At 39.7% G+C, this 24,472-nt stretch overlaps 1 protein-coding gene across 1 annotated transcript in view; it reads left to right on the forward strand.

The window, feature by feature from the left end:
• The first annotated feature begins 460 nt into the window (after nt 1-460).
• Nucleotides 461-24,472, forward strand: part of SLC30A10 (solute carrier family 30 member 10) — a 41,971-nt gene continuing 17,959 nt past the window's right edge. Inside the window, exon 1 of the mRNA XM_058533924.1 lies at nt 461-911. Coding sequence (XP_058389907.1) covers nt 461-911 — 451 coding nt within the window. The remainder of the gene's footprint in view (nt 912-24,472) is intronic.

A 24,472-nucleotide genomic window follows, 5' to 3' on the forward strand; every position in this document is an offset into this window, starting at 1 on the left:
AAACAGAATTCACAACTATTTACTCACCAGGTAGACAAGATATGATCATTTATGTCAAATGACTTGTCATACCAGAGCAATTATTGCATGCATGGAGGATGGACGCTAGGAAGGCCAAAACCACAGATGACCTTTGGCATGATTCAAAGACACAGAGGTCTCGACTTCTGTAATTAAACACACAAACAAATAACAAAAGTCATCTTTCAAGTCCATATCTGAAGCCAGTATCTTTGATTTTCATACGTCCCAGCTCACGTGACATCTCTTGTTTAATTGCCCTTTAAACCACTTTATGGCTTTATAGCAGCCTATAAAAGGTGTTTTCCAAATATGACAAGCACTGAAAGGCTGAAGGGGAGAGTTATCCAGGAGTTGTAATCACTAAATCTGTAGCTACTCCCCTAAGAGCTCAGCCTTCTCAAGAAAGGAAGAGGAACTGCTCGAGAGCTGAGGCGCCATGGGGCGATACTCGGGAAGAAGCTTCCGTTTAATCCTCATGTGCGTCGTGAGCATCCTCCTCTTTGTGATGGAGCTGGTGATTGCCTACGTAGGCAACTCCCTCTCCTTGGCCTCCGATGCTTTTGCCGTCGTTTCCCACTTTGTTTCCATGATCATAGGTTTGATTGGCGTAAGGGCCACCAATATAAAACAGCACAGGAAAAGCACTTTTGGCTTTATTCGGGCCGATGTTTTGGGAGCATTTGGCAACTCTATTTTTGCTGTGGCACTGATGTTCAGCATCCTGATCGAAGCTATCAAAAGATATGTTAATCCCCAGAAGACAGAGGCGCCGCTGCTGGTTCTCAGTGCTGGAATTATCGGGCTGTTCTTCAATGCTCTTAACTATGTCATCTTCTTGGACTGCTGTTACTGCACAGCACCCAGGCCCCAGACAGACGCTGAAACAGGTAAACAGCTCCTCAGATGTTGTAGTAATTTGGTCAGGCTCCCGGCAGGGGCTCTCTTAGGGAGCCTCTGATGGTGCTATGGAGAGAGGCCCAATGTATTTGGTTGGCCTCTAGTCCCTGTGACTTTACAAAATGTCTTTCTTGAAAGAGTTGCCTTCAGTCCGAAGTTCCTTGTGAGCTGGGTGGCAGCAGGCTGCTTTTATCTCGGGGGTCTTCTTTGATTTTTAGTCACCGGGAATGAAAAAGTGTTCAGACAGGTAAAGAGAGAGGAAAGGCATTAACCAGAGCCTTAGAGGGAGCATTTTGAAAGAAAGTGGTTGTGGCTTTGAAAGCAGTTTCTTCTAATTAATGACTCACTTTTGTTTACCCAGATGTGATGTGACTCTGTTTGAATTTAAAAATAATATTTTTGTGTCCCCATAAAATATGTGCAAAAAATACTGGACTTCATAACCAGCACATGCAGAGCAAAGTATCAAACAGTTGGCTAGGCTGATAAACTCTTCGGAATATATTCAAGGAATGTTACATAAAACGGAGAGAGAAAAAATAAAGGAGATGATCTAGTAAACTTAGTTCTTCTTTGGATGGAAATATTTGTGTTTATTTATTGTATACATTTGTTCTATGTGAGAAAAAGGAAAACTATTTACTAAAAATCTTTAGGAGGGACTTAGGAGTGGGGACCAAACTTAGTGGGTCATCTGTCAAGAGATGGAATTAAATCTTGTATGACAACAATAAATCTAAAACAATAACTCCAAAAGACAAATTATTAGATGGAACCATGTTTCTTTATTGCCACAAGAGGAATTTAAAATATGTGTATATTAGAAGCTTCTTGCAGAAGAGAAATTTCCAGTGCTTTTTTGAGGAGTCCTACGGCAGGAACAGACCAGGTTCAAATCATGGCTCTACCACAAGGCAGTGGTCGAATCACTTCACCTGGCCTGTTTGCCCACCTGTAATGTGGAGGTAGGAAGGACTCAATGAGATCCTAAGTGGTTAGCACTTAATAGGCACTTGGTAAAGAGTAATTTTTGGTTTTGTTTTTTTTTTTGAATGACAATGCAAGCCTTTGAATTATGTGATAATCCAGTATCATTGAATTCTAATTGCCCATCTGGATTTTAAGAAATTTCAAGGCTTATTTTATGTTGATCAGTTTTCTCTCACTAGTAGGGGCATTATATAACTAAGCCTGGGAGGGGGGTGCTCAGAGTCTAATTTTGCATTTTTTTATTGTATTCCTCATGTCTTTGCAACCATCGTAAATTATGTCAGCTGGGTCCAGTCCTTTATCCTCTCTCTGTCTAAATGTTCCTATTGGTAGAATGCATGTTATGGGAGCACCTATAGCATGTGTTAAGTATAAAAAGGAACAAACAAGCAACTAGAGTCTATATCTTTATTCAATTTAATAAATCAATTAGGACCTCACCTTTTTGAAAAGACAATAATTAGTTAACTTGAAATTCTATGCTTTGTTTACATCAGTCATCATGTAAAAATTACTACTTGAGGTTCTGGATCATAAATTCACATAATTGATATGACAAATATATATTTTTTATTGCTGAGTATAAATTTAAGGCAAGGAAGCTGATTTCAAATGGTTAGTATTAGCAATGGAAGCGTCACCATTACTAAACTAACCATTGCATTTTTAGTTCTAATTTTGCCTTTACTCTTGGCATGTGATAATTACCTGCATGTAGCAAAAGCAATTTAGGCAAAGAGTTTGACTCTTTGACCAACATGACAATTAGTAGGCAATCGTAGTTCTATTTTTATAAATTGAATTATTATTGGATAGATCTTAGTTCAGCTCTTGCTTGGGAAGGGGTGCCTTGTAATGTTTATGTCCATGCTAAGATAACAACAAGAGGCTTAAGACAAATATTTCACCCTGAACATATGGGTTTCTATTGTCTTAATTCCAGAGTATCTATCTTCTTTTGAAGTATTTGATGCTATCTAGTATTCTACTTTAAATAACTAAGTATAGTGATAGGTACTATACACATATAGCTGAGGCTTTAAGTTCCATGTTGTGTGTTAACTTATTATTTTGGTAGCTTTTGGTATTGCTGAATTCTCTTATTAGAAGTTTTAGGGTGTTGAAACCCTCCAAGTAATTTTAGGATAGTTACTTAGCTTCTTAGTATTTATATCTCCAGTTATACATTTATCTCTTTTACTAAAACATACATTTTGATATTCTTCTCATCACCCAATTAGTTGAAAGTAAACTTTTGAGTTAGAGTAACACACCACTGAGTGCTTGCTCTCCAAGCTTCTAGTTAAGACTCACAGACCATAAGACTATAGCCTGCTGGGAGCCTTTCACCAGACAGTCCTGTAGACACTGAAAGCAAATTGGGTTTCCTTTCCTTGTAGGGCAAATTTTATCCAGAGACAAGCAAAGTAGGCCAGGCTCTGAGAGTTTTAGGAGAGGCAATGGGGAATTTGCTACCTCTGTCCCAGTAGCAAATACCATGGAGTCAATGAGAGATCAGAAACTGCACAAAGGCAGCTTTTCAAACTGGAAAGGGGAAGGTGTTCTAGGCGTAGGTTCCCCGAGTTCTCTTTCTAGTTCAGAGACAGGATTGGAATGATTGGGATTTTACGATAACTATTAAATAATTTTAAGAAGCATGATGCTTAATTCCCAGAAGCTGTTACGTAGTTTGCTGTCTGTCCATATCTGACACTCATCATTGTTTTCCCAGCACTATCATAGGTTTTGAACAATTCACTTCCACCTGAGGGCTCAGTGATAAGTATACACACACATATCATGCCATAGTAGATGCTTAATAGATTCTCTTCCATCTCTTCTGTATGTTCGTGACAGCTTGCTTAGCTCCTGACCTCTCTTGTCAGTTATCGAGAGTGAGTGAGAAAGATTAAAGGAAGGTTTAAAAATGGGTGTATTTCACATTTGTGAAATCCAGTTCACCTGAATTAAAAAAATGGCATAAAGAGACCAGCTCCTTGTTCTCAGCCATTTTCTTCTAATATGCAGAGGCTGCTCTGACTGATGAGCTAAATTTTAATGAAAACCAAGTGTTTACTGACACCCAGTTGTCAGGCACTGTGAAAGTGTACAGAGAATAATTACAGCACCCTATCGCATACATTTGGAGATTTGTATGTTTTGTGAAATAATTAAAATGGATCTCATACTTTTGGAGAATTGTATGTATTGTGAGAGAGTGTTTGCTATTTCCAGACAAGAAAACAGAGGTTGAGAGGTCCACAATCATAAACTAGTTAATGGTAGAGTACAAAGAAATTAGAAGGTTGAGACCAAGTCCTTAATTAAAGACCCTACTCTGCTTGGCCAAAAAAAAGAAAAAAATCATGGACAGTGAAAAATTATTTGGCAATAATCACAAAATAACATGTCAAAAAGTGTAAATTAATACACCATAAATTGAGTTCTAAGTCCGGTAGCTGAGTGACTTCCAGAAAATTTCTTAAACTTTCTAAACTTCAGTTCCTTCATCTGTAAAGTGAGTTATCCATCTCATAAGGATGTTGTGAGGTTGAAATCTTGTGTGAGTAAACTGGTCAACATGGTGCTTGGTGGTGGTGGTTGGTAGTGATTGTCCAAGGGCTGAGGAACAAGGAATAAATGAAATATTAGTAAGATCCCTCTGCAGACAAGTCCCTTGCTCTATGCCACAACCATGGACTGGCAGCCACCTTATCCCTGGCCAACATGCATAATACATATGATCAGTACAGATCCATCACCACTCCTGGAAACCCACACAAACCATGTGTCTCACTGAGGATAGGTTAGTAGCATCCTTAGTAGGGTGAATCAGAAGGAGCACAGAGCAGTACCTGGAAAATAGGGGTTCTGGAACTTCTTTCCTCGTTCACTAGGTCTGATACTGGACAAGATTCTTAACCACTTTGAGCCTCATCTCAGATATCATTATAGCTATTTTAAAGAATCTCTATGCTTTTCTTTTGATAAATAATAATACCTTCGCAATGTATTATTTTTCAAAGGTCTCTCGTAAATTTTACCTTCCTCATCTTTCAGTGCTCAAGGCAGCACTTTGTAGAGGGCATTACTTACGTTTTTCAACTATTAAAAATTATATATTTTAAACTGTCATAATGATATTAACATGTCAATATGTCACTCATTAAAGTAATGGAAATATAGCTCATACTTCCAAGTTACATATTTCCAAGATAAAATGAAGAAACAGAGGCACCAAATATTTTAAAGTTAACCCAAAGTTGATGTTAGAACCAAGACTTTGCATTTCCATATCTTCTTTGCCTCTGAGATGATTTGCCTTTCAAACGTTTCCCTGCAGTTCTGTCGAGTGAGTAATGACGTTCCCGTTTTCCTTACTGGGAGGCTTAATTTTCCAGGAAGTTGGGGTGAAAGTAAGCTTATTATTTTGGTTTTCTTACTGGCCATATGTTTACAAGATATAAAGAATATAGTTGTTGTTTTTCACCACTTTCTTGCTCTTTGATGGAGACAGAATTCATTGTGGTTTTTATAGACCATTGTGTATAACTGTCTCTGATGAAAATGACATACACTAGTTTCGTCTGCATTTTTTATGAGGCAGTAATATCTAGAGACTCCTTTTTCTCAGAAGAATGTCTTTCAAAGTCCACATCCTGATATTTATTGTCTACATCTGATAAGGTGTTGAGAGAATTTTGAGGGAAGTAATTTTTGATGAAGTATATCTGTGCTCTTGTTTTTTTAATCATCTGTCGTGACACCTGTAAAAATGTATTAGCCCAATAGGCAATAGAAAAAAGATGGTCCTTAACTCAGGTCAATGAGAACTAGAGGTTGGTTCCTTATGGGAGAGCAGCAGAGAAGTCAGGCTGGAGGAGGAACTGTCTGGAAACTCAATCTATTTTCTGTAGAATTCTTTACCCGAAGAAACTGCCTTGAGATTTTGCAGGAGAGAAAAGAGGAGAACCAGCAACTAGCTCTATAGCTGGTGACCAGACTCAATTGATGACATTGTTGGGACTTTATGGGGCTAATAAATAATTTCCACTCGTGTTTAGAACTAATTGGGAACTAAGGGACCGAAGACAGTCAGATGGTGATAAAAATAGCTCAGTTTTTTAATAAAAGCTGGATTGTAGAATGTACCTTGGATGTCACAATAGGCTCGTAATACTTATCTTAGCAGTAAACATACCCACCCTCTTACAGTCAGATCTCCATAACTGGAGGCACAGAGGCAGGCCCAGGAACAGACGGAATGTACATTCTCTGAAGGAAGGCAGTTTGGAGGGTAAAGCCCAGGAGGGGCTGAGCCAAGCTTCTTCCATTCTTTCAACCAAACCCACCAATGAAAGAAGACCTTCCTACTCCATGAGTGACTTCTTATGTGGAGGTTAGAGAGGGAGTGAAGGGGGTCAGAAAGAGGCTACACTGGTGGTCCCCTCATGGAAACATGAGAGAAGACGAAGGGAGATCTGCCCCCAACACTCTCCAGCTTCATGTTCTCTTCAATCGTGGCTCTCCTTGAAGGACCAGATGAATAGTTATCAGGAAAATATTGCTGCACTTTCACAAGGCTTGTGCCTTCTATACCAACCACTGTTTCCTTTGGGTATTTTCCTTAGAACCAGTGTTTGGCAATTTAGATACTCCCTAATGACTAAAATGGGTTAGAACAGTGAACATATTAGTTAAATTAACTCTGAGGCTCCACAAATGTTCACTATTGCTCACTAGAGATTACCCAGTGACGTGAAATGATAGCATCAAGATTCTAATAATTTAATGTCAGCAATATAAAAATATCCCCAATTTAAATAATATGAATCCCCTCCTAATATCAAATTATGAGGGAAAAATTAAAATTCAAAATTAAATATATTTGACCTTAAAAGTTCCTATCCAAAGAAATCAAAGCCCCTGATTATTAGCTTAAAGACAAGATCAAAGGCAAGTCAAAACAAAACCATAAAACCCCAAATCGTCCTCACTTTGAGCTCAGTCTCAGTTTGAGTACAGTCTCACGCCTGGTAGAGTCATGGTCCCTTCAGTAGTTTTAGTCTGGATTGTTTTCCCCTGGAATTGATGTCATTCCTTTAGTACATGCGAAGTTGGATAAGTTCGGCACCAAGACTTCTGTGTGCTCCACCTTTCAAAGATCTTCTCTTTGTCTTTAGTGTTCTTCAGTTTTGCTACAATATTTCTGTATTTGAATTTATTTTTATTTATCCCACCTTAGAATTGTTTAGAAATTCCTAAATCTAAGGCTTCATATCTTTTATAAATTCCAGAAGACTTTCAGATATCATCTCTTCTAGTTTTGCTTCTCCCTCATTCCTTCTATTTTCTCCTTCTGCAACACTAATTAGATAATATTAGATCTTCTCACTCTGGCTTTCAGACTTTTTTTTTTTTAATTTTTATAATTTTATTTATTTATTTTTTCCCCCAAAGCCCCAGTAGATAGTTGTGTGTCATAGTTGCACATCCTTCTAGTTGCTGTATGTGGGACGCAGCCTCAGCATGGCCGGAGAAGCGGTGTCTCGGTGAGTACCCGGGATCTGAACCCGGGCCGCCAGCAGTGGAGCGTGCACACTTAACCGCTAAGCCACGGGGCCGGCCCTGGTTTTCAGACTTTTTAAACTTTTTTTCATATTTTCCACTTTTTGTCGTTCTGTGTTGCATTCTAGATAGTCTACATAGTTCTTTAGATTTACCTTCATTTATTCAGAAACTGACATTGGTACTATGTGTGTGTATAGTTCTATGCCATTTTACCACATATGTAGATTGTGTAACGTCCACCAAAATCAGGATACAGAACTATTACATCACCACAAAGATATCCCTCGTGCTGCTCTTTTATAGTCATACCCACCATTCCATATCCTCACTCCCTGTCTCTATGCCCTTGAAACCACTAATCTGTTTCCCATCTTTATAATCTTCTAATTTCAAGAATGTTATATAAATGGAATCATACATATGTGACCATTGACGATGGCTTTTTTCTTTCAATATAATGCCCTCAAGATCCATCCAAGTTGTTTCATGTATCAGTAGTTGGTTTCTTTTTATTCTGCCTATTCCTTGGTATGGATGCATTTGGGTGTGTTTTTTTAGCCACTATGCCAATTTTATGGCTTTTAATTGTTATATTTAGACCACTTACATTTAATGCAATTATTGGAGGTTAGGGCTTAAGTCTGCCATTTTATTTTTTATTTTCTGTTTGTTCGTTCTGTTTTTGATTTCTTTCTTTTTCTGCCTTCCTTAAACATTTTTTAGAATTCAATTTTCATTTTCCTTTTGTTTGAGTTTTTGAATACATCTTGGCATAGTTTTGCTCTAGGCATTACATTACATAAACCTAACTTATTTTAATCTACTGGTGACAGTATTTTACCAGTCTGAGTGAAGCGTAGAAACATTACCTCCCTTTATGTCCTGTTATCTTTCCCCATTAATAATTGTTGTAGTCACACAGATCCCTGAGACTCTCTTGATTTTGTTTAGGAGTACAATTTAATTCAATATTAATTAATTAATTAATTAATTAAATATTTATTTAATTCAATATTAATTTTAAAGACATTCATTTTCTTTGATTTTTAGTTTTTTGAGTCATTTTCAGTCTCTTGTTTTTGAAATCTTTCTTTTTCATGATGATACTTTCCGCATCTCTTGTTGTGTAGCCAGTCTTTGCATTCAACCTCTCATCTAAGTTGTTTGAGACTTCCACTCTCTTTGTTAGCCATAGCATTCATGCCAATGTTATCAAACTTTGATCCCATATTTTCATCAAATAGGTAGCCAAACTCTTTAATAGATATACATAGACTGGAGTCATTGAGATTTCTTCTTTTCTGTTTTCTGGGTCTATTACCCATTAATTATAAAGAACACAACTCAGGGACAGCCTGTGGAAGAAATACACAGGGCATGGTATGGGGGAAGGGGTGCAGAGCTTCCATGCCCTCTCCAGGTGCACCATCCTCCCAGCACCTTGTGTTCACCAACTCAGAAGCTCCTGTTCATTTCCCCCCCCATTTTCTGTTCAGATAGATACTTCCTATTATTCTATCTTCAAGTTCACTGATTCTTTCCTCTGTCTTCTACCTTCTGCTCTTGAGCCCATCTATCAAGTTTTTTATTTCATTTACTGTATTTTTAAGTTTTGAAATTTCCATTTAGTCTTTTTTTATATCTTCTATTTCTTTGTTGAGACTTTCTATTTTTTTCATTTGTTTCAAGTGTGTTTGTAATTGCTTGTTGAAGCATTTTTATGATGACTACTTTAAAATTCCTGTCAGATAATTCTAATATTTGTGTCATCTCAGCATTGGCGTCCTGTCTCACTCAAGTTGAGATTTCCCTGGTTTTGATAGGAGGACAGATTTTCAATTGAATCCTGGATATTTGGGGTATTATGAGACTGTGGATCTTATTTAAATTTTCTGTTTGAGTAGGCCTTCTCTGACACTGGGCTGGTGTGTGTGGGGTGGTGCTTATTATTGTAAGATGGGAGTTGAAGTCCAGGATTCCCACTGGCCTCTGTTGACACCCTGGGGGAGAGGGGTGCTTCATTACTGCTGGACAGCGGTGGGAGTTCAGGCTCCCCATCAGGCCTTCACTGATAACACCCTGGCTAGGAGGAGTAGGGGTACCTTATATTGAGTTTTTAATTTCAACTAATTTATTTTTCATTTATAGTGCCTTGATCTTTACTCTTCTTCGCATACCTTCCTTTATTCCTGTATGTTAAATATACTTACTTTATATTCTGTATCTAATATTCTCAACATCTGCAACTTTTGCGTGTCTGAGCCTGCTGTTTACTATTTTTGCTGCTTCTCTCAAGGTGGCTTGCTTTCTCATGTTTTACGTGTTTCATGATTTTGATCGGGAACTCATGTTCAATGGAACTTTCTCTGAGGGAATTCTTTGAGGAACAGATTGTAAGTACATTTTTCCACAGAACATTTGCATTTGCTTCTGTCAGGTGCTGGAGGGCATTACCAACTTGTGGGCACTAAAAAAATCCTTCACTTGAGGGTTTTTATTTATTATTAGTACCTAGGTACATAGGTAGTATGAATTTATACTGCTTTCCCACATGAAGGCCACAGTATAGTTTTAACTTCCCATGGGAGATATTTATTTCTCCACTCACAACCAAGGTTGAAACATGTAAGTTTCCTTGCTGTCTCCTTTGAGGCAGTGAGATTTTGTTTGTTTGATTGTTTTGTTTTGGTTCAATCTTTCACCAAGGGATTTAGCTTTATGAGGAGATCTCTGATCCAACCCTCTATCTTGCACGGATCTAAGTTTTGTCTCTTATGCCATACATGACCATGTGGCTGCTAAAATCCAAGACTAGAGCACTTGTATTTATCGGAAAGATATCCTTAAGTCAGATTCTGTCTGTTTCTCACCTTTCCGGATTCTGGTTTTCACTTCATTTTTGGTCTCTGAGTATTTTCTTAATTTCCTTCCACACTTTTTGAAGAGTTCAAAAAGTTTGAGAGAACCACATAATATATCCCAGAACTACAGTACATAATATAGATAAATTTAGGTTCCCAGAACTCAACACTTAGTGTAAGCCAGGCCCTCATTACCACTTACAAGGACCATCGCAGAGACTTAGTAATGTCAGAGGAAAGGACAATAGACAGAAAGAGTATTCTTGGTTTCCGCCTCTCTAAAATGCCAGTCAGTATGTGCCAGACTCGGCTGGGGCCAAGACCCACATACTTAGCTCCACTGGCAGAGATCTCACAAGAGGTTAGTTATGGCACCAAGTTTTCCAATGCAATCTGGTAAACACATCTCATCCTTTCCCAGGGAGTGACATTGAAAATATTCCAGCTTACTTGCAGAGTTCAGAAATTTCAGTGACATCCAGGCTCCAGACTGTTTTGTATACTTTTCCTTCCCAATCAGCGTGAGAGAGACAGAGAGAGAGAGAGAGAGAAACGAAAGAAGGTAGGAAGGAAGGAATCAACCTCTCGAATCCCATTTCCATCTTGAGCTCCTGTTTCTGGCTGTGTCTACACTCCCTCTCTTGTGAGTGGGCATTTTTCAGTCCTGCTGCCACTGCCCCTAGCTCCAGAACTCCTGAGGCCTGTGAGTCCTGCTTCCTAAGGAGGCTTCTCCCTCATTTTCCTATTTGTTTCAGCCTGAAGGTCTGCCTTGGCAGCTTTCTGAGCTGAGCTGTTTTGAATGTTTGAAGCTTGTGCCTTTCTTCTGCGCCTGCTCTACACTCCTCAAGATACTGTCTTCCCACAGCTTCTGAACGTTCAGGCCTTGAGTAGCATGTCATCCTGCTGAATCTCGCGTTCTGCGGTTTGGGAGTTCCTTCTAGCGTTTGACTTCCTTTGTGTTCTTCTCTCAGGAAGGTTCAATTGAGTTGTTAATGGTTTAATGAAGTTCTTAAGTTGTTCTCTTTCCTTTTGTACCACATGCGGGGCTGGTGTTTTCGTTGAACTTTTTTCCTTGGTCATTGTTTGCTGGGTCAGACATTTGTTTTTCCAATATAGATATTTTTTCTTATCACAGTGAGAGAAATGAAGTCAGTGTTTTATGGATCTGCCAAAAGCAGCTGTTGCCCAAACAAATCTTGTCAACTCTCACCTCTCTGAGTTGGATGATCTCACTCGAAAAGCATTTTCCAACTAACCCAAAAATCTAACCCAGGCCTGGACTGGAACTATCCTATTACTGCCTCAACCCCTTCAGTGTGTCTCCTTCTCCCCTTGTGTGTCCTGAGTCCTAACTCTGTCTGTTTCTTGACCTGTTCCCACCAGACCAGGTAAAACCCTATACCTACAATAACTGTTTTGCTTTGAAGCTCATCTAATAACACATTAAATATTCTATGCTAATCTTCCTAGGCTTCTCCTCTTAAATAGTTCCAAGTTTTATGGAAGCTTTTTATAGCTGTGCCAATCATTACACAGTGGTTCCCTGTTCCAGCTACTGTGTAACAAACCACCACAAATCTGGTGGCATAAAACAATTATTTTATGATACTCAGGATTCTGTGGGCTAGAATTTGGAAAGGACGCAGGGGGAAGAGCCTGTCTCCTCCATGATATCTGGGACCTCAGCTGGGAAGACTCAAGGCTGGGAGTAGTGACTTGATAGCAGGAGTCTGCATCATATGAAGCCTCATTCACTCATATGTTGGCTCTTGGGCTGGAAGTTCTCAATATCCTGGACTGCTGACTGGACCACCTACATATGGCCTCTCTGTGTGGCTTGGCTTCCTCACACTAGAGTGGTCTCAGGACATCGTATGTGGTGGCTCAGGGTTTCAAGCATGAGTATCCATCAAACAAGGTAGATGCTTCAATGCCTTTTCTGACCCAACGTCAGATTCTATGAATTGCAAACAAGTGACAAGATGGAAGGACTGTCAAGCCCATAGACTCCACTTCTGGATAGAAGGATCATCAGAGTTATTCTGTGGAAGAACATGTGGAATAGGAGGTATAGTTGTGGCCATCTTTGGAAAAAGCAATCGGTACAGTCTGCCCTCCTGCTACAATTCACATCACTTCCATATACAACATATACTCACTGCTCCCCGAGACTCCTAAAATCTCATCCTGTGGAGCATCAGCTTCAGTTCCAAGATCTTGTCATCTTACTCAGGGCCAGGGCGAATGAGGCTCCTCAGATGTGATTCCTTATAAGGTACAGCTCCTTAAATACCTTCCCCTCCATCTGAAGATTTGTGAACTAAAGAAACAAAGGACCTACTCTCCACACAGCCAACATACAATGGTAGGACAGACATGGGATAACTCCAGTATTTCCATATTTTGGACAGTATTCACAGCTGTAAAAGGATGACTTTTAATAGCTCCCTGGATCTGGTTCCCATTGGTGGTGGTGGGGTGCATTCCAGATCCCACTCGGCTATCTCACATCTTGCCTTTCTGTCTCTGCAAGATTCCTTTCATTCCCAGTTCTCAATCTGATGTAATCTAATGCCTTCTTTAAAAAAAGAGAGAAGACCCAAATAAATAAAATCAGAATGAAAGAGAAGAAATTAAAACGGATACCACAGAAATACAAAGGATTATAAGAGAATACTATGAAAAGCCATATGCCAACAAATTGGATACCCTAGAAGAAATGGATAAATTCTTAGAATCATACAACCTCGCAAAACTGGATCAAGAAGAAATAGAGAATCTGAATAGACCAATCACAAGAGATTGAAACAGTAATCAGAAACCTCCCCCAAAAATGAAGTCCAGGACCAGACGGCTTCTCTCTGAATTCTACCAAACATTCAAAGATTTAATATTTATCCTTCTCAAACTATTCTGAAATATTGAAGAGGACAGGACACTTCCTAACTCATTCTATGAGTCCAACATTACCCTGATACCAAAACCAGACAAGGACAACACAAACAAGGAAAATTACAGTCCCATATTGCTGATGAACATAGATGCAAAAATCCTCAACAAAATATCAGCAAATCAAATACAATAATACATTAATAGGATCATACACCATGATCAAGTGGGATTTATTCCAGGGATGCAGGGATGATTCAACATCTGCAAATCAATCAATGTGATACACCACATTAACAAAACGAGGAATAAAAACTACATGATCATATCAATAGAGGCAGAGAAAGCATTTGACAAGATCCAACATCCATATATGATAAAAACTCTCAATAATATGGGTGTAGATGGAAAGTACCTCAACATAATAAAGGCCATATGACAAACTCACAGCCAACATCATACTCCAGGGTGAAAGATTGAAAGCCATTCCTCTGAGTACAGGAACAGAACAAGGGTGCCCACTCTTGCCACTCTTATTCAACATAGTACTGGAGGTTTTAGCGAGAGCAGCGAGGCAAGAAAAAGAAATAAATGTGATCCAAATTGGAAAGCAAGAAGTAAAACTCTCACTGTTTGCAGATGACATGATTCTAAATACAGAAAATGCTAAAGAACCCACCAGAAAACTATTAGAAATAATCAACAACTACAGCAAAGTTGCAGGGTACAAAATCAATACACAAAAATCAGTTGCATTTCTATACACTAATAACAAACTAGCAGAAAGAGAAGTCAAGAATATAATCCCATTTACAATCACAACAAAAAGAATAAAATACCTAGGAATAAATTTAACCAAGGTGGTGAAAGACCTATACACTGGAAACTAGAAAACATTATTGAAAGAAATCAAAGAAGAAATAAAGAAAAGGAAAGATATTCCATACTCAAGGATTGGAAGAATAAACACAGTTTTTTTTTTTAAATTTTATATATTTATTTTTTCCCCCAAAGCCCCAGTAGATAGCCGTATGACATAGCTGCACATCCCTCTAGTTGCCGCTTGTGGGACGCGGCCCCAGCATGACCGGAGAAGCGGTGCATCAGTGCGCGCCCGGGATCCGAACCCCGGCCGCCAGCAGCGGAGTGCACGCACCCAACCGCCAAGCCGTGGGGCCGGCCCAATAAACACAGTTAAAATGTCCATACTACCTCAAGCAATCTACAGATTCAATGCAATCCCAATCAGAATCCCAATGACATTCTTCATGGAACTAGAAGAAAGAATCCTAAAATTTATATGGAACAACAAAAGACCCCAAATAGCTAAAGCAATCCTGAGAAAAAAGAATAAAGCTAGAGGCATCACAATCCCTGACTTCAAAATATACTACAAAGCTATAGTAATCAAAAGAGCATGGTAGTGGCACAAAAACAAACACACAGATCAGTGCAACAGAATCGAAAGCCCAGAAATAAAACCACACATCTGTGGACAGCTAATCTTCAACAGAGGAGCCAAGAAAATACAATGGAGAAAAGAAAGTCTCTTCAAGAAATTGTGTTGGGAAAACAGGACAGCCACATGCAAAAGAATGAAAGTAGACCATTACCTTACACTATACACAAAAATTAACTCAAAATGGATTAAAGACTTCAATGTAAGACCTGAAACTGTGAAACTCCTAGAAGAAAATATAGGCAGTACACTCTTCGACATTGGTCTTAGCAATATCTTTTTGAATACTACGTCTACTTAGGCAAGGGAAACAAAAGAAAAAATAAACAAATGAGACTACATCAGACTAAAAAGCTTCTGCAAGGCAAAGGAAATCATGAATATAATGAAAAGACAACCCACCAACTGACAGAAAATATTTGCAAATCATATATCACACAAGGGGTTAATTTCCAAAATATATAAAGAACTCATAAAACTCAACAACAAAAAACCAAACAACTCAATCAAAAAATGAGCAGAGGATATGAACAGACATTTTAACAAAGAAGATAAAAAGATAGCCAACAGGCACATGAAAAGAGGTTCACCATCACTAATTATTAGGGAAATGCAAATCAAAACTACCATGAGCTATCACCTCACACCTGTCAGAATGGCTATAATTAGCAAGACAAAAAATAACAAATGTTGGAGAGGATTTGGGGAAAAGGAACCCTCATACACTGCTGGTGAGAATGCCAGCTGGTGCAGCCACTACGGAAAACAGTATGGAGATTTCTCAAAAAATTAAAATTAGAAATGCCATACGATCCAGCTATCCCACTACTGGATATTTATCCAAAGAACGTGAAATCAACAATACAAAGAGATTTATGCACCCCTATGTTCATCACAGCGTTATTCACAATAGCCAAGACATGAAAGCAACTCAAGTGCCCATCAACGGATGAATGGATAAAGAAGATGTGGTATACATATACAATGGAATACTACTCAGCCATAAAAAAACACAAAATCATGCCATTTGTGACAACATGAATGGACCTTGAGAGTATTATGCTGAGCGAAATAAGTCAGACAAACACCGTATGATCTCACTCATATGTGGAAGATAACAAACACATGGAGACGGAGAAGAGATTAGCGGTTACCTGAGGAGAAGGCGCTGGGAGAAGGGGGAAACGGGTAAAAAGAGCACATGTGTATGGTGACGGATAAAAACTAGACTATTAGAGGGGCCGGCCCGGTGGCGCAAGCGGTTAAGTGCGCGCGCTCCGCTGCGGCGGCCCGGGGTTCGCTGGTTCGGATCCCGGGCCCGGGGTTCGCTGGTTCGGATCCCGGGCGCGCACCGAAGTACTGCTTGGTAAGCCATGCTGTGGCGGCGTCCCATATAAAGTGGAGGAAGATAGGCACCGATGTTAGCCCAGGGCCGTCTTCCTCAGCAAAAAAAGAGGAGGATTGGCGGATGTTAGCTCAGGGCTGATCTCCTCACACAAAAAAAACAAAAAACAAACTAGACTGTTAGTGATGAACACGATGCACTCTATACAGAAATTGAAATATAGTGATGTATACCTGGAATTTACATGATGTTATAAGCCAATATGACCTCAATAAAATAAATTAAAAAATCTTTAATTAAAAGAAAAGAATATTTAGATCTGTGTTCATTTCCTTTTCTTTTTTGCATCTGTGTAGCCTCAGAAAAACTCTCTCTTCCTCTGGTGCAGTCAGGCTGCTGTTTCTGAGAGCACACTACTCTCCCTCTCATTTTCTTTGCACAGGAAGATTGAAGCATATAGTGAAAACCAGTCTTCAAAACTCATATTCGCTGAGTCCTATTAAAACAGCCCGACATCTAGAACAACAGCCATTCTTCTGTAGGCAATGCAGAAGAACTGCCTGCTGTGACTTGCCAAGGTCAAAATACTGCCTGGCTCACACTTACCGGAGCCATAAAACCTACCAGCTCCTGCTCTGGTCTCCCCAGGAACCTCCATCTCCGTGTGTTACTTTGACCTCTAGATTCTCACTTTTATCTTCTCAAAGTTCCTGCCAACTCACCAGTATATTAGGGCTCTAGGGAGTAATAGATAATATCCCTTGCTTACTCTCGTGGGTTTGGAAGCAATTGATATATAAGATATAGATGACAATTGAACATAATATCAACTTTATTACAGATATTACAGGATAGGGCTTAGATGTATACCAGCAAAGAGCTTTTTAATAGTTCATCCCAGAATTACACTCACCCACCCAGTGTCAGACATCCCTCCGCAGGACAGAGCCTGCCCCAGTTAGTTTCCCCCATGGACACACGGACCAGGGCTGCAGATCTCTGTGGAAAGGCAAATCTGGAAAAGAAAGCCTGAAAGAGGTTAGCTGAGCATCCTCCACTCTTTCTTCCACACTTCCTAATCTGAGCAGTTATCTTGCCTCTAGGGAAAGTTGGAGAAGTGGTAGAAATAGGCCAGGAGTGTTACTCCTGTGGGGGTGCCCTTATGAAAAAGTGAAGCCTGGGGAATGGATGGTCTTCTTAATGCAGACAGAAAGCTGGGAGCTGGAAGTCTCCAATGTGAACCATGGAGATCATCTGCCAGGTGACCTATTTATCTTGACGGGAAGAAGCATATTTGATGAGGAAGTTCTGAGACAACATGTCCAACCTGAAGTCACCAGATACACCTATGCCTGGAATCCTCCCCCAGCCCTTTCCACTCTATTAGCAGACTGGGATATGAGTGCCCCACCCAAAAGTACTCAAGAAGCGGCAAGGATCCAACATGGGAACTACACCAAGATACTACAGAGAAAAAGTTAACAAAGGAACCAGAAAAAAGGCAGATGAAAAATACATGGAAGAATAATAATTTCCCCAGGTAACAGAATAAGTTTTGAGATTAAAAAAATGAGCATGAACTGTTAGAACTCAGGAAAAAAATGGAAGATAAGAAAACATTACAGAAATGAAAGCCCACATTGGAAGCAGTAAGACATAGAAAAGGCAGTATGGGCCGGCTCCGTGGCTTAGCGGTTAAGCGCACGCGCTCTGCTACTGGCGGCCCGGGTTCGGATCCCGGGCGCGCACCAACGCACCGCTTCTCCGGCCATGTTGAGGCCGCATCCCACATACAGCAACTAGAAGGATGTGCAACTGTGACATACAACTATCTACTGGGGCTTTGGGGGAAAAAAAGGAGGATGATTGGCAATAGATGTTAGCTCAGAGCTGGTCTTCCTCAGCAAAAAAAGAGGAGGATTAGCACTGATGTTAGCTCAGGGCTGACCTTCCTCACACACACACACACAAAAATAAAATAAAAAAAATAAAAAAGGCAGTATGGAAAACACTCGATGATATGAAAGACAGGCTTGAGAAATTGACCAAAGAATTTAAAGCAATTAGAAGAAAGATAATAGATACAGACAACAAACAGTGGATTTACACCATATACATACTAGGTATTTCCTGAGGTCGAAAGCAGGCAAATGTACCAGAAAAAATATTGAAGAATTTATTCTGAACTAAAGGAAGATAAAAATCCACAAATCAAAAGAGCAAATTGGTATGGAGCAATCAATGCATACATTCTGGAGAAGTTTCTGAATATCAAGGAGAAAGAAAAAAATCTCATAGGCACATAGGCAGAAAAAACCTATTATCTACAAGAAAGTAAATATCAGGCTGGATTCTGATTTCTCCACAGCAACACGCTATGGCAAGATACAATGAATTGATGTCTACACCATTCTGAGAGATAAAATAAAATATGAACCTAAGAATTTTATACCCATCTAAGCTTTGTTCATTTATAAATGGCAACATTAAGACATTATAAAATAAATATACAAAATGCAAAAACCCTTCCTGAGAAAACCGCTAAATGAAATCCAGTCAACCAAAATATGAATCAAGACGAGCTGGGAAATTCAAAAACTAAGGTGTGAAAAGACTTGTTAGTGAGCATTAAACCCATTTAAATATAGAACTATAGCTAAACCATTTTCAGAATTCTAGGTACAGACTAGAATGTAAATGTTTTTGATACTGATGAGAAGACCATTAGAAGAAATATCACTGAATAAAGCTAAAGAACTTAAGGGCTAGTGATGTTAAAAGGGGGAGATGGAACTCTCATACTTTTTTTTTACAAAAGAAAAAAATAAATTGTCTTTATTTGCAGATGATATGATTGTTTACCTAGAAAATACCAGGAAATCTATGAAACGACTATAATAACTAATAAGTGAATTTAGCAAGGCCAGTGGCTAGAAGGTGAATATAAAAAATCAATTATATTCTTATACACTAGCAGCAAAAAATTGGAAAATAAAACAGTGATAACAATCTCATGCATTTTTGATAGAAGTATAAATTTGTACAATATTTTCGGATGGCAATTTGGCAATGGTTATAAACAATTTTAAATGTCCGTTCCCTTCTACAGTATTTCTAGGAAATTATACTCCAAAGAGTGAGCAACGATATATGCATTAGAATGTTTACTACAGAGTGTTTACATGACTAACCACAATAACGACCACAACAATGACAACACACAAGTGGATGAAAAAGAAAACTAGGGGCCGGCCCGGTGGCCCAAGCGGTTAAGGGCGCGCGCTCTGCTGCGGCGGCCTGGGGTTCGCAGGTTCGGATCCCCCTGGGGTTCCCCGGTTCGGATCCCGGGAGCACACCGACGCACCGCTTATCAAGCCATGCTGTGGCGGCGTCCCCTATAAAGTGGAGGAATATGAGCATGGATGTTAGCCCAGGGCCAATCTTCCTCATCAAAAAGAGGAGGATTGGCAGATGTTAGCTCAGGGCTGATCTTCCTCACAAAAAAAAAAAAAAAAAAGAAAGAAAACTAAATACCCATCAGTGGACATGAGGGTTGCTTAAATAAACTATGTACATACATCTGTACTATGAAATAGCATAAGCAGGTAAAAATAATGAGATAATCATATGAGAACCTCTCATTATTGTACCATGATACAATAATTGTGTGATATTATTATATTGTGTGATATCACACATGATATTGTGTGATAAACTCCAGAGGATCAACATTTGATGTGTTTTATTTTTTAATTTTTAATTTTTTTTGTGAGGAAGATTAGCCCTGAGCTAACATCTGTTGCCAATCCTCTTCTTTTTGATGAGGAAGATTGGCCCTGGGCTAACATCCGTGCCCATCTTCCTCCACTTTATAAGGGACGCCGCCACAGCATGGCTTGACAAGTGATGCGTCTGTCTGCACCCGGGATCCGAACCTGTGAACCCCGTGCCGCCACAGTGGAGCACGCACACTGAACTATTATGCCACCAGGCAGCCCTGAGATGTTTTATATATACGACAAAAGTTGTTGCAATTGTCCAAGAGACACACTTGGTGGCAGAGTCATTGTTCAAAGCTAGGTCTCTGAGGTTCACGGTATCATTTCCCTCTTCCCAGCTGGAAAAGCTTGAACAAGTTATTGACTTCTCTAATCTCAGTTTTCTCCAGGTAAGATGAGGACACAGTCATACTTACCTTTTTACTTGTTCTGAGGATAACATCAGCAAGGTTATGTGAACATTTCTGAAGGGCACCTAGGAAGTGCCCACCGCGGTCATGCTAGGTACGCCTTAGCTCCATTTGGTCATGTTTCTCCTCTGAACATGGGCCACACCCTCTGCAGGGCAGGACTGCATGAGCTGCAAACACTTGTTTATGATGTTTTACATAATTTCCTCTGCAGAAAAGCTATTAGCTTGTTCTGAGTTCTTTGCTTACCTCAAGTTTTAAAAAGTACAGCCATCTGTATGATTTCAACTATATGACCTTCTGGAAAAGGCAAAACTATGGAGACAGTAAAAAGATCAGTGGTTGCCAGGGGTTAGGGAGGAGGGAAGGATGAACAGGTGAAGCACAGAGGATTCTTAGGGCAGCGAAACTAGTCTGTGTGATACCGTAATGGTGGATACATGTCATTATGTATTTGTCCAAACCCATAGAATGTACAAGACCAAGAGTGACCCCAATGTAAACTGTGGTGATGATGTTGTGTCAGTGTAGTTTTGCAGTTATAACAAATGTACCACTCTGGTGCTGAACATTGTTTATGGGGGAGGCTGTGCGTGTATGAGGCGGGGGTATGTGGGAACTTTGTACTTTCTGCTCAATTTTGCAGTGAATCTAAAGCTTCTCTAAAAAAATAAAGTCTACTTAAAAGAAAAAACAAAGTGTAGCCATGCCTTGGAAACTCAAATGTCTCCAGAGGTCAGGCAGCTAATAGAAAAGAGTAAAAGCAAATGGGCTTCAGAAACATTTTTGAAATGCATGGCTTTCTCGTCTCTCATGATTCCCCTTTTGATAGAAACATGGCTACAAGAAATATCTCATTTTCCTCTTGACTCTCTGATTTCAGGTCTTACCCTCTCCCCTTGTTTACTAAGATCTAGCCCGCCCGGCCACCTTTTACTCCATGGTCTTCGATGACCATCCCACCTAAAGTAGTTCCACAGTCACTGTATAATACAAAACAGTTTGAAAGCCACTGGAGTAGATGATTTGTTTTCAAAATAGCCTTTATCACCACCTGACATTTTCTTTCTTTTCTCTCTTTCTTCCTTCCTTCCTGCCTTCCTTCCTTCTTTTCCCTCACTTCCTCTTTCTTTCTTTTATTCTTTTGTCCATTCTTTCTTTTATTTCCTGCCATTCCATCTAGAATGTATGATCCACAAGAGCAGGATCCTTCTCTGTCCTGTTCTCTGCTATATCCTTGTCTTAGACTATTGCCCAGAATATGGCAAATTTTCAATAAAGATTTGTTGATGACCAATGGCTCTCACTCCCCTCCTTGATCCTTCAGTGGCTTCCTTAAGATCAAGTTCCAAATCCTTTACCTGGCTTAGAAGACTTTCAATAATCAGTACCTTGCTCACCCAAAGCCTCCTCTCCTTCTACTCTACCACCTCAAACTCCTTTCTCCAGGATTTGGCTTGTGCCATTCCCTCCTCCTGGAGCACTCTGCACGGTTGGAGATATGGCACCCAATGAGACAGATGAGGTCTCTGCCCCCCAGATGGACACTAACACTTGACTGCCATAAAGTGTGAGGGGCGTTATGTTGAGAAGAGGGGAGGACATGGCGGGCCACAGAGGGGAAGCACCTTCCTAGGATTGGGTGTCAGGGAAGGCTCCCTGAAGAAGTGGCGTTTGACAGCTAACGCATGAAGAGGAATTGGCACAGATGGGGAGTGAGTGGGATGGGGAGTGCTCCAGGAGGAGAGAATGGCATGAGTCAGGTCCCGGAGAATGGGACTGGATGAGGTTACCCAAGGAATGAGCATAGGTAGAGAGGAGTAGTGAGCCTAGGACTGAGTCCTGAGACACTCCAACATTTAGAGATTTAGAGGAGGAGGAACTATCCACGAGATATAAGAAAAACCAGGAGGGTGCATTATTCAATGGTGAAATGGAGTGAGTGTTCAAAAGGAAAAGCAAGCTTATCAGTAACAAATGTTGCTGAGAATTCCAGCAAGATGAGGCTAGAAAACCAATGGGTTCAGGAATGAGAAGGTCATGAGCAACCTTGACAAGGCCTTTTCAATGACATGGTGGAGATGGAGGTGGGATTAAAGTGGATAAGGGAGAGAAGGGAATTCCAGGAAGTAAAGACTGTGACAACTTTTTCAAGAGTTTTTCATCTGGATGGGAGCAGAGAAATGGAGCAGGAATAATTCCTCCAGCACGGGGAAGGAATCAAAGTAAGAGGAGGTCCTTTTTAATTTGCCATTTTATTTTAAGGATTAAATTTATATTTCTCCTGAGTCTTGAAAGTGGAGAAAGGAGAAAACCATTGTTACCACTTCATAATAGGCATAGGTTCTTGGCCAGCTATTGATCAGAAATGTCTGGTTGCAAGTGACAAAAGCCCAACTTATACTTGCTTAAGCAAAAAGGGAAAATTTATTGGCTCACATAATCAAAATGGAACCAGAGACTTAAATTCCATTAGAGGTTCTCTTTCACTGTCTCTCTTCTCTTCCTGCTTCCTTTCCTACTGCTGATTGAAGGGTGTTGGGAAGAAAGCAAGGGGAGACACAATTACCAGGGGCTCTGAGTCACATCCTCATAGCTTAGTGACCAGACAAGAAACGAAACCTCTCTCTCTCCCCGATCCATTTTGAAAATTCCAAGAGAAGAACTCTGGCCCATCTTGGATCAAATACACATCGCTTGAACCAAGCACCGTGGCCAGGGGATGAGGAACTAGGATTGGCTGAGCCTCAGTTAAATGCCCATGTCTGGGTCCAAGGGGACAGGTATCTTACCAGAAGGAAGCAGGGAGGGAGTCCAGGCCACCTAAAACCTTAGCTGACCCATTTAAATTACTAGTGGTTACAAATACAGTGCTTGCTTTCCAGAAGTCATGTTGATACATGAGTTCAATACATATATTGATACACACATGATACAATGTGTTGATTGTTACAACAATAACGATGCCTTTTACTTCTCTATGTATTTGTACCTTCATTATCTTATTTGATGTTCAAAACTACATATACTAAGTAGTATGAAGTTCTTATTTGCATTTTACAGATTAGGAAACTAAGGGTCAGAAATATAGTGACCGATCTAAGTCATACAATAATTTAGTATCAGAGGTCAAGAATTGTAGTTCTCCTCCAGACCTCATGTCACTATTCAACACAGCCCCTCATTCTGTGATGGTAATAAAATTATGTCATCCAGTCCACTTACCCTGATTCTCTCTACTCTTCTTCCATATCATAATAGACAATAAGGTCACGATGGAGAAAGAAGTATAGCAATGATAGTGGAGAAGTTTGGAGTTTTAGATTTGTAAAATATTTTATTTTAAATATTTTTATATTCATAAAATATTTTATTAATCAGTGTTTTACATTCATAATACATTTTATTAATCAATAGCTAATTAGTTCCAAGCTAATTAGGTTATTTGAACAAAGGGGAAGTAGGTGATCTTAAAAAATAGGGTAATCTAATTAACTGTGAAGGGGATTCCACTATGTTACCTCCTAGAAGTCAACAAAAGTTCTGGGAATGATGACAGCCAGAAGTTAAGGAGAGGGGCCATGTTAAGTTAAGGGCCAAGTTAAGGAGATTTGGCGATTATCTACTACAGGCACCATGAAAGGCCTTCCACTACGCTATCTCCTTTGATTCTCACAGCTGCTGTGTGAGAGAGTGATATCTCCACCTGCAGATTATAGATGAGGACATAGACTGCAGACAAGCGGCATGACCTGCCCAGTTGCTAGTAACTGATAGAGCCAGGATTGAATCCCAGATCTCCGCGGCTCCAAAACCCACGTCTCTCCACTACATAACCCTGAATATTTAACCAGTGCATTTGGCAGATAAAAGTAAAGGTATTTGCTTATAGATTTTATTTTAATTCATGCCCCCCCACAATTATTCCCACAATTTCTTGGGCAAATGGCCTTCTCATTTTCATATAGTCTAAAAATTAAGGTGAATCCTCCAGTGAAGAAATCTGCTGTGTGTGTGGGACTGTTTCTGATGGAATTAAAGAGCACACATGAAAGGTTTTTGTAAATTATTAAATGATGTAGGAGTCAACTTATAGCTAAAACTATTATCAGGTTTAGAATCAGGATCAAGGGGGAATCCACCTATTTCTTGCAACTTCTAGTTTTTTTTGCTTGCATTTGAATTGGAAATGGTCCAAAAGCTGATTTTTTTCCTCCTATTCAAGCAGGAGTCACACCCCAAATGCC

Source organism: Diceros bicornis, chromosome 38 (assembly GCF_020826845.1).
Source record: "Diceros bicornis minor isolate mBicDic1 chromosome 38, mDicBic1.mat.cur, whole genome shotgun sequence".
NCBI classification, from domain to species: domain Eukaryota; kingdom Metazoa; phylum Chordata; class Mammalia; order Perissodactyla; family Rhinocerotidae; genus Diceros; species Diceros bicornis.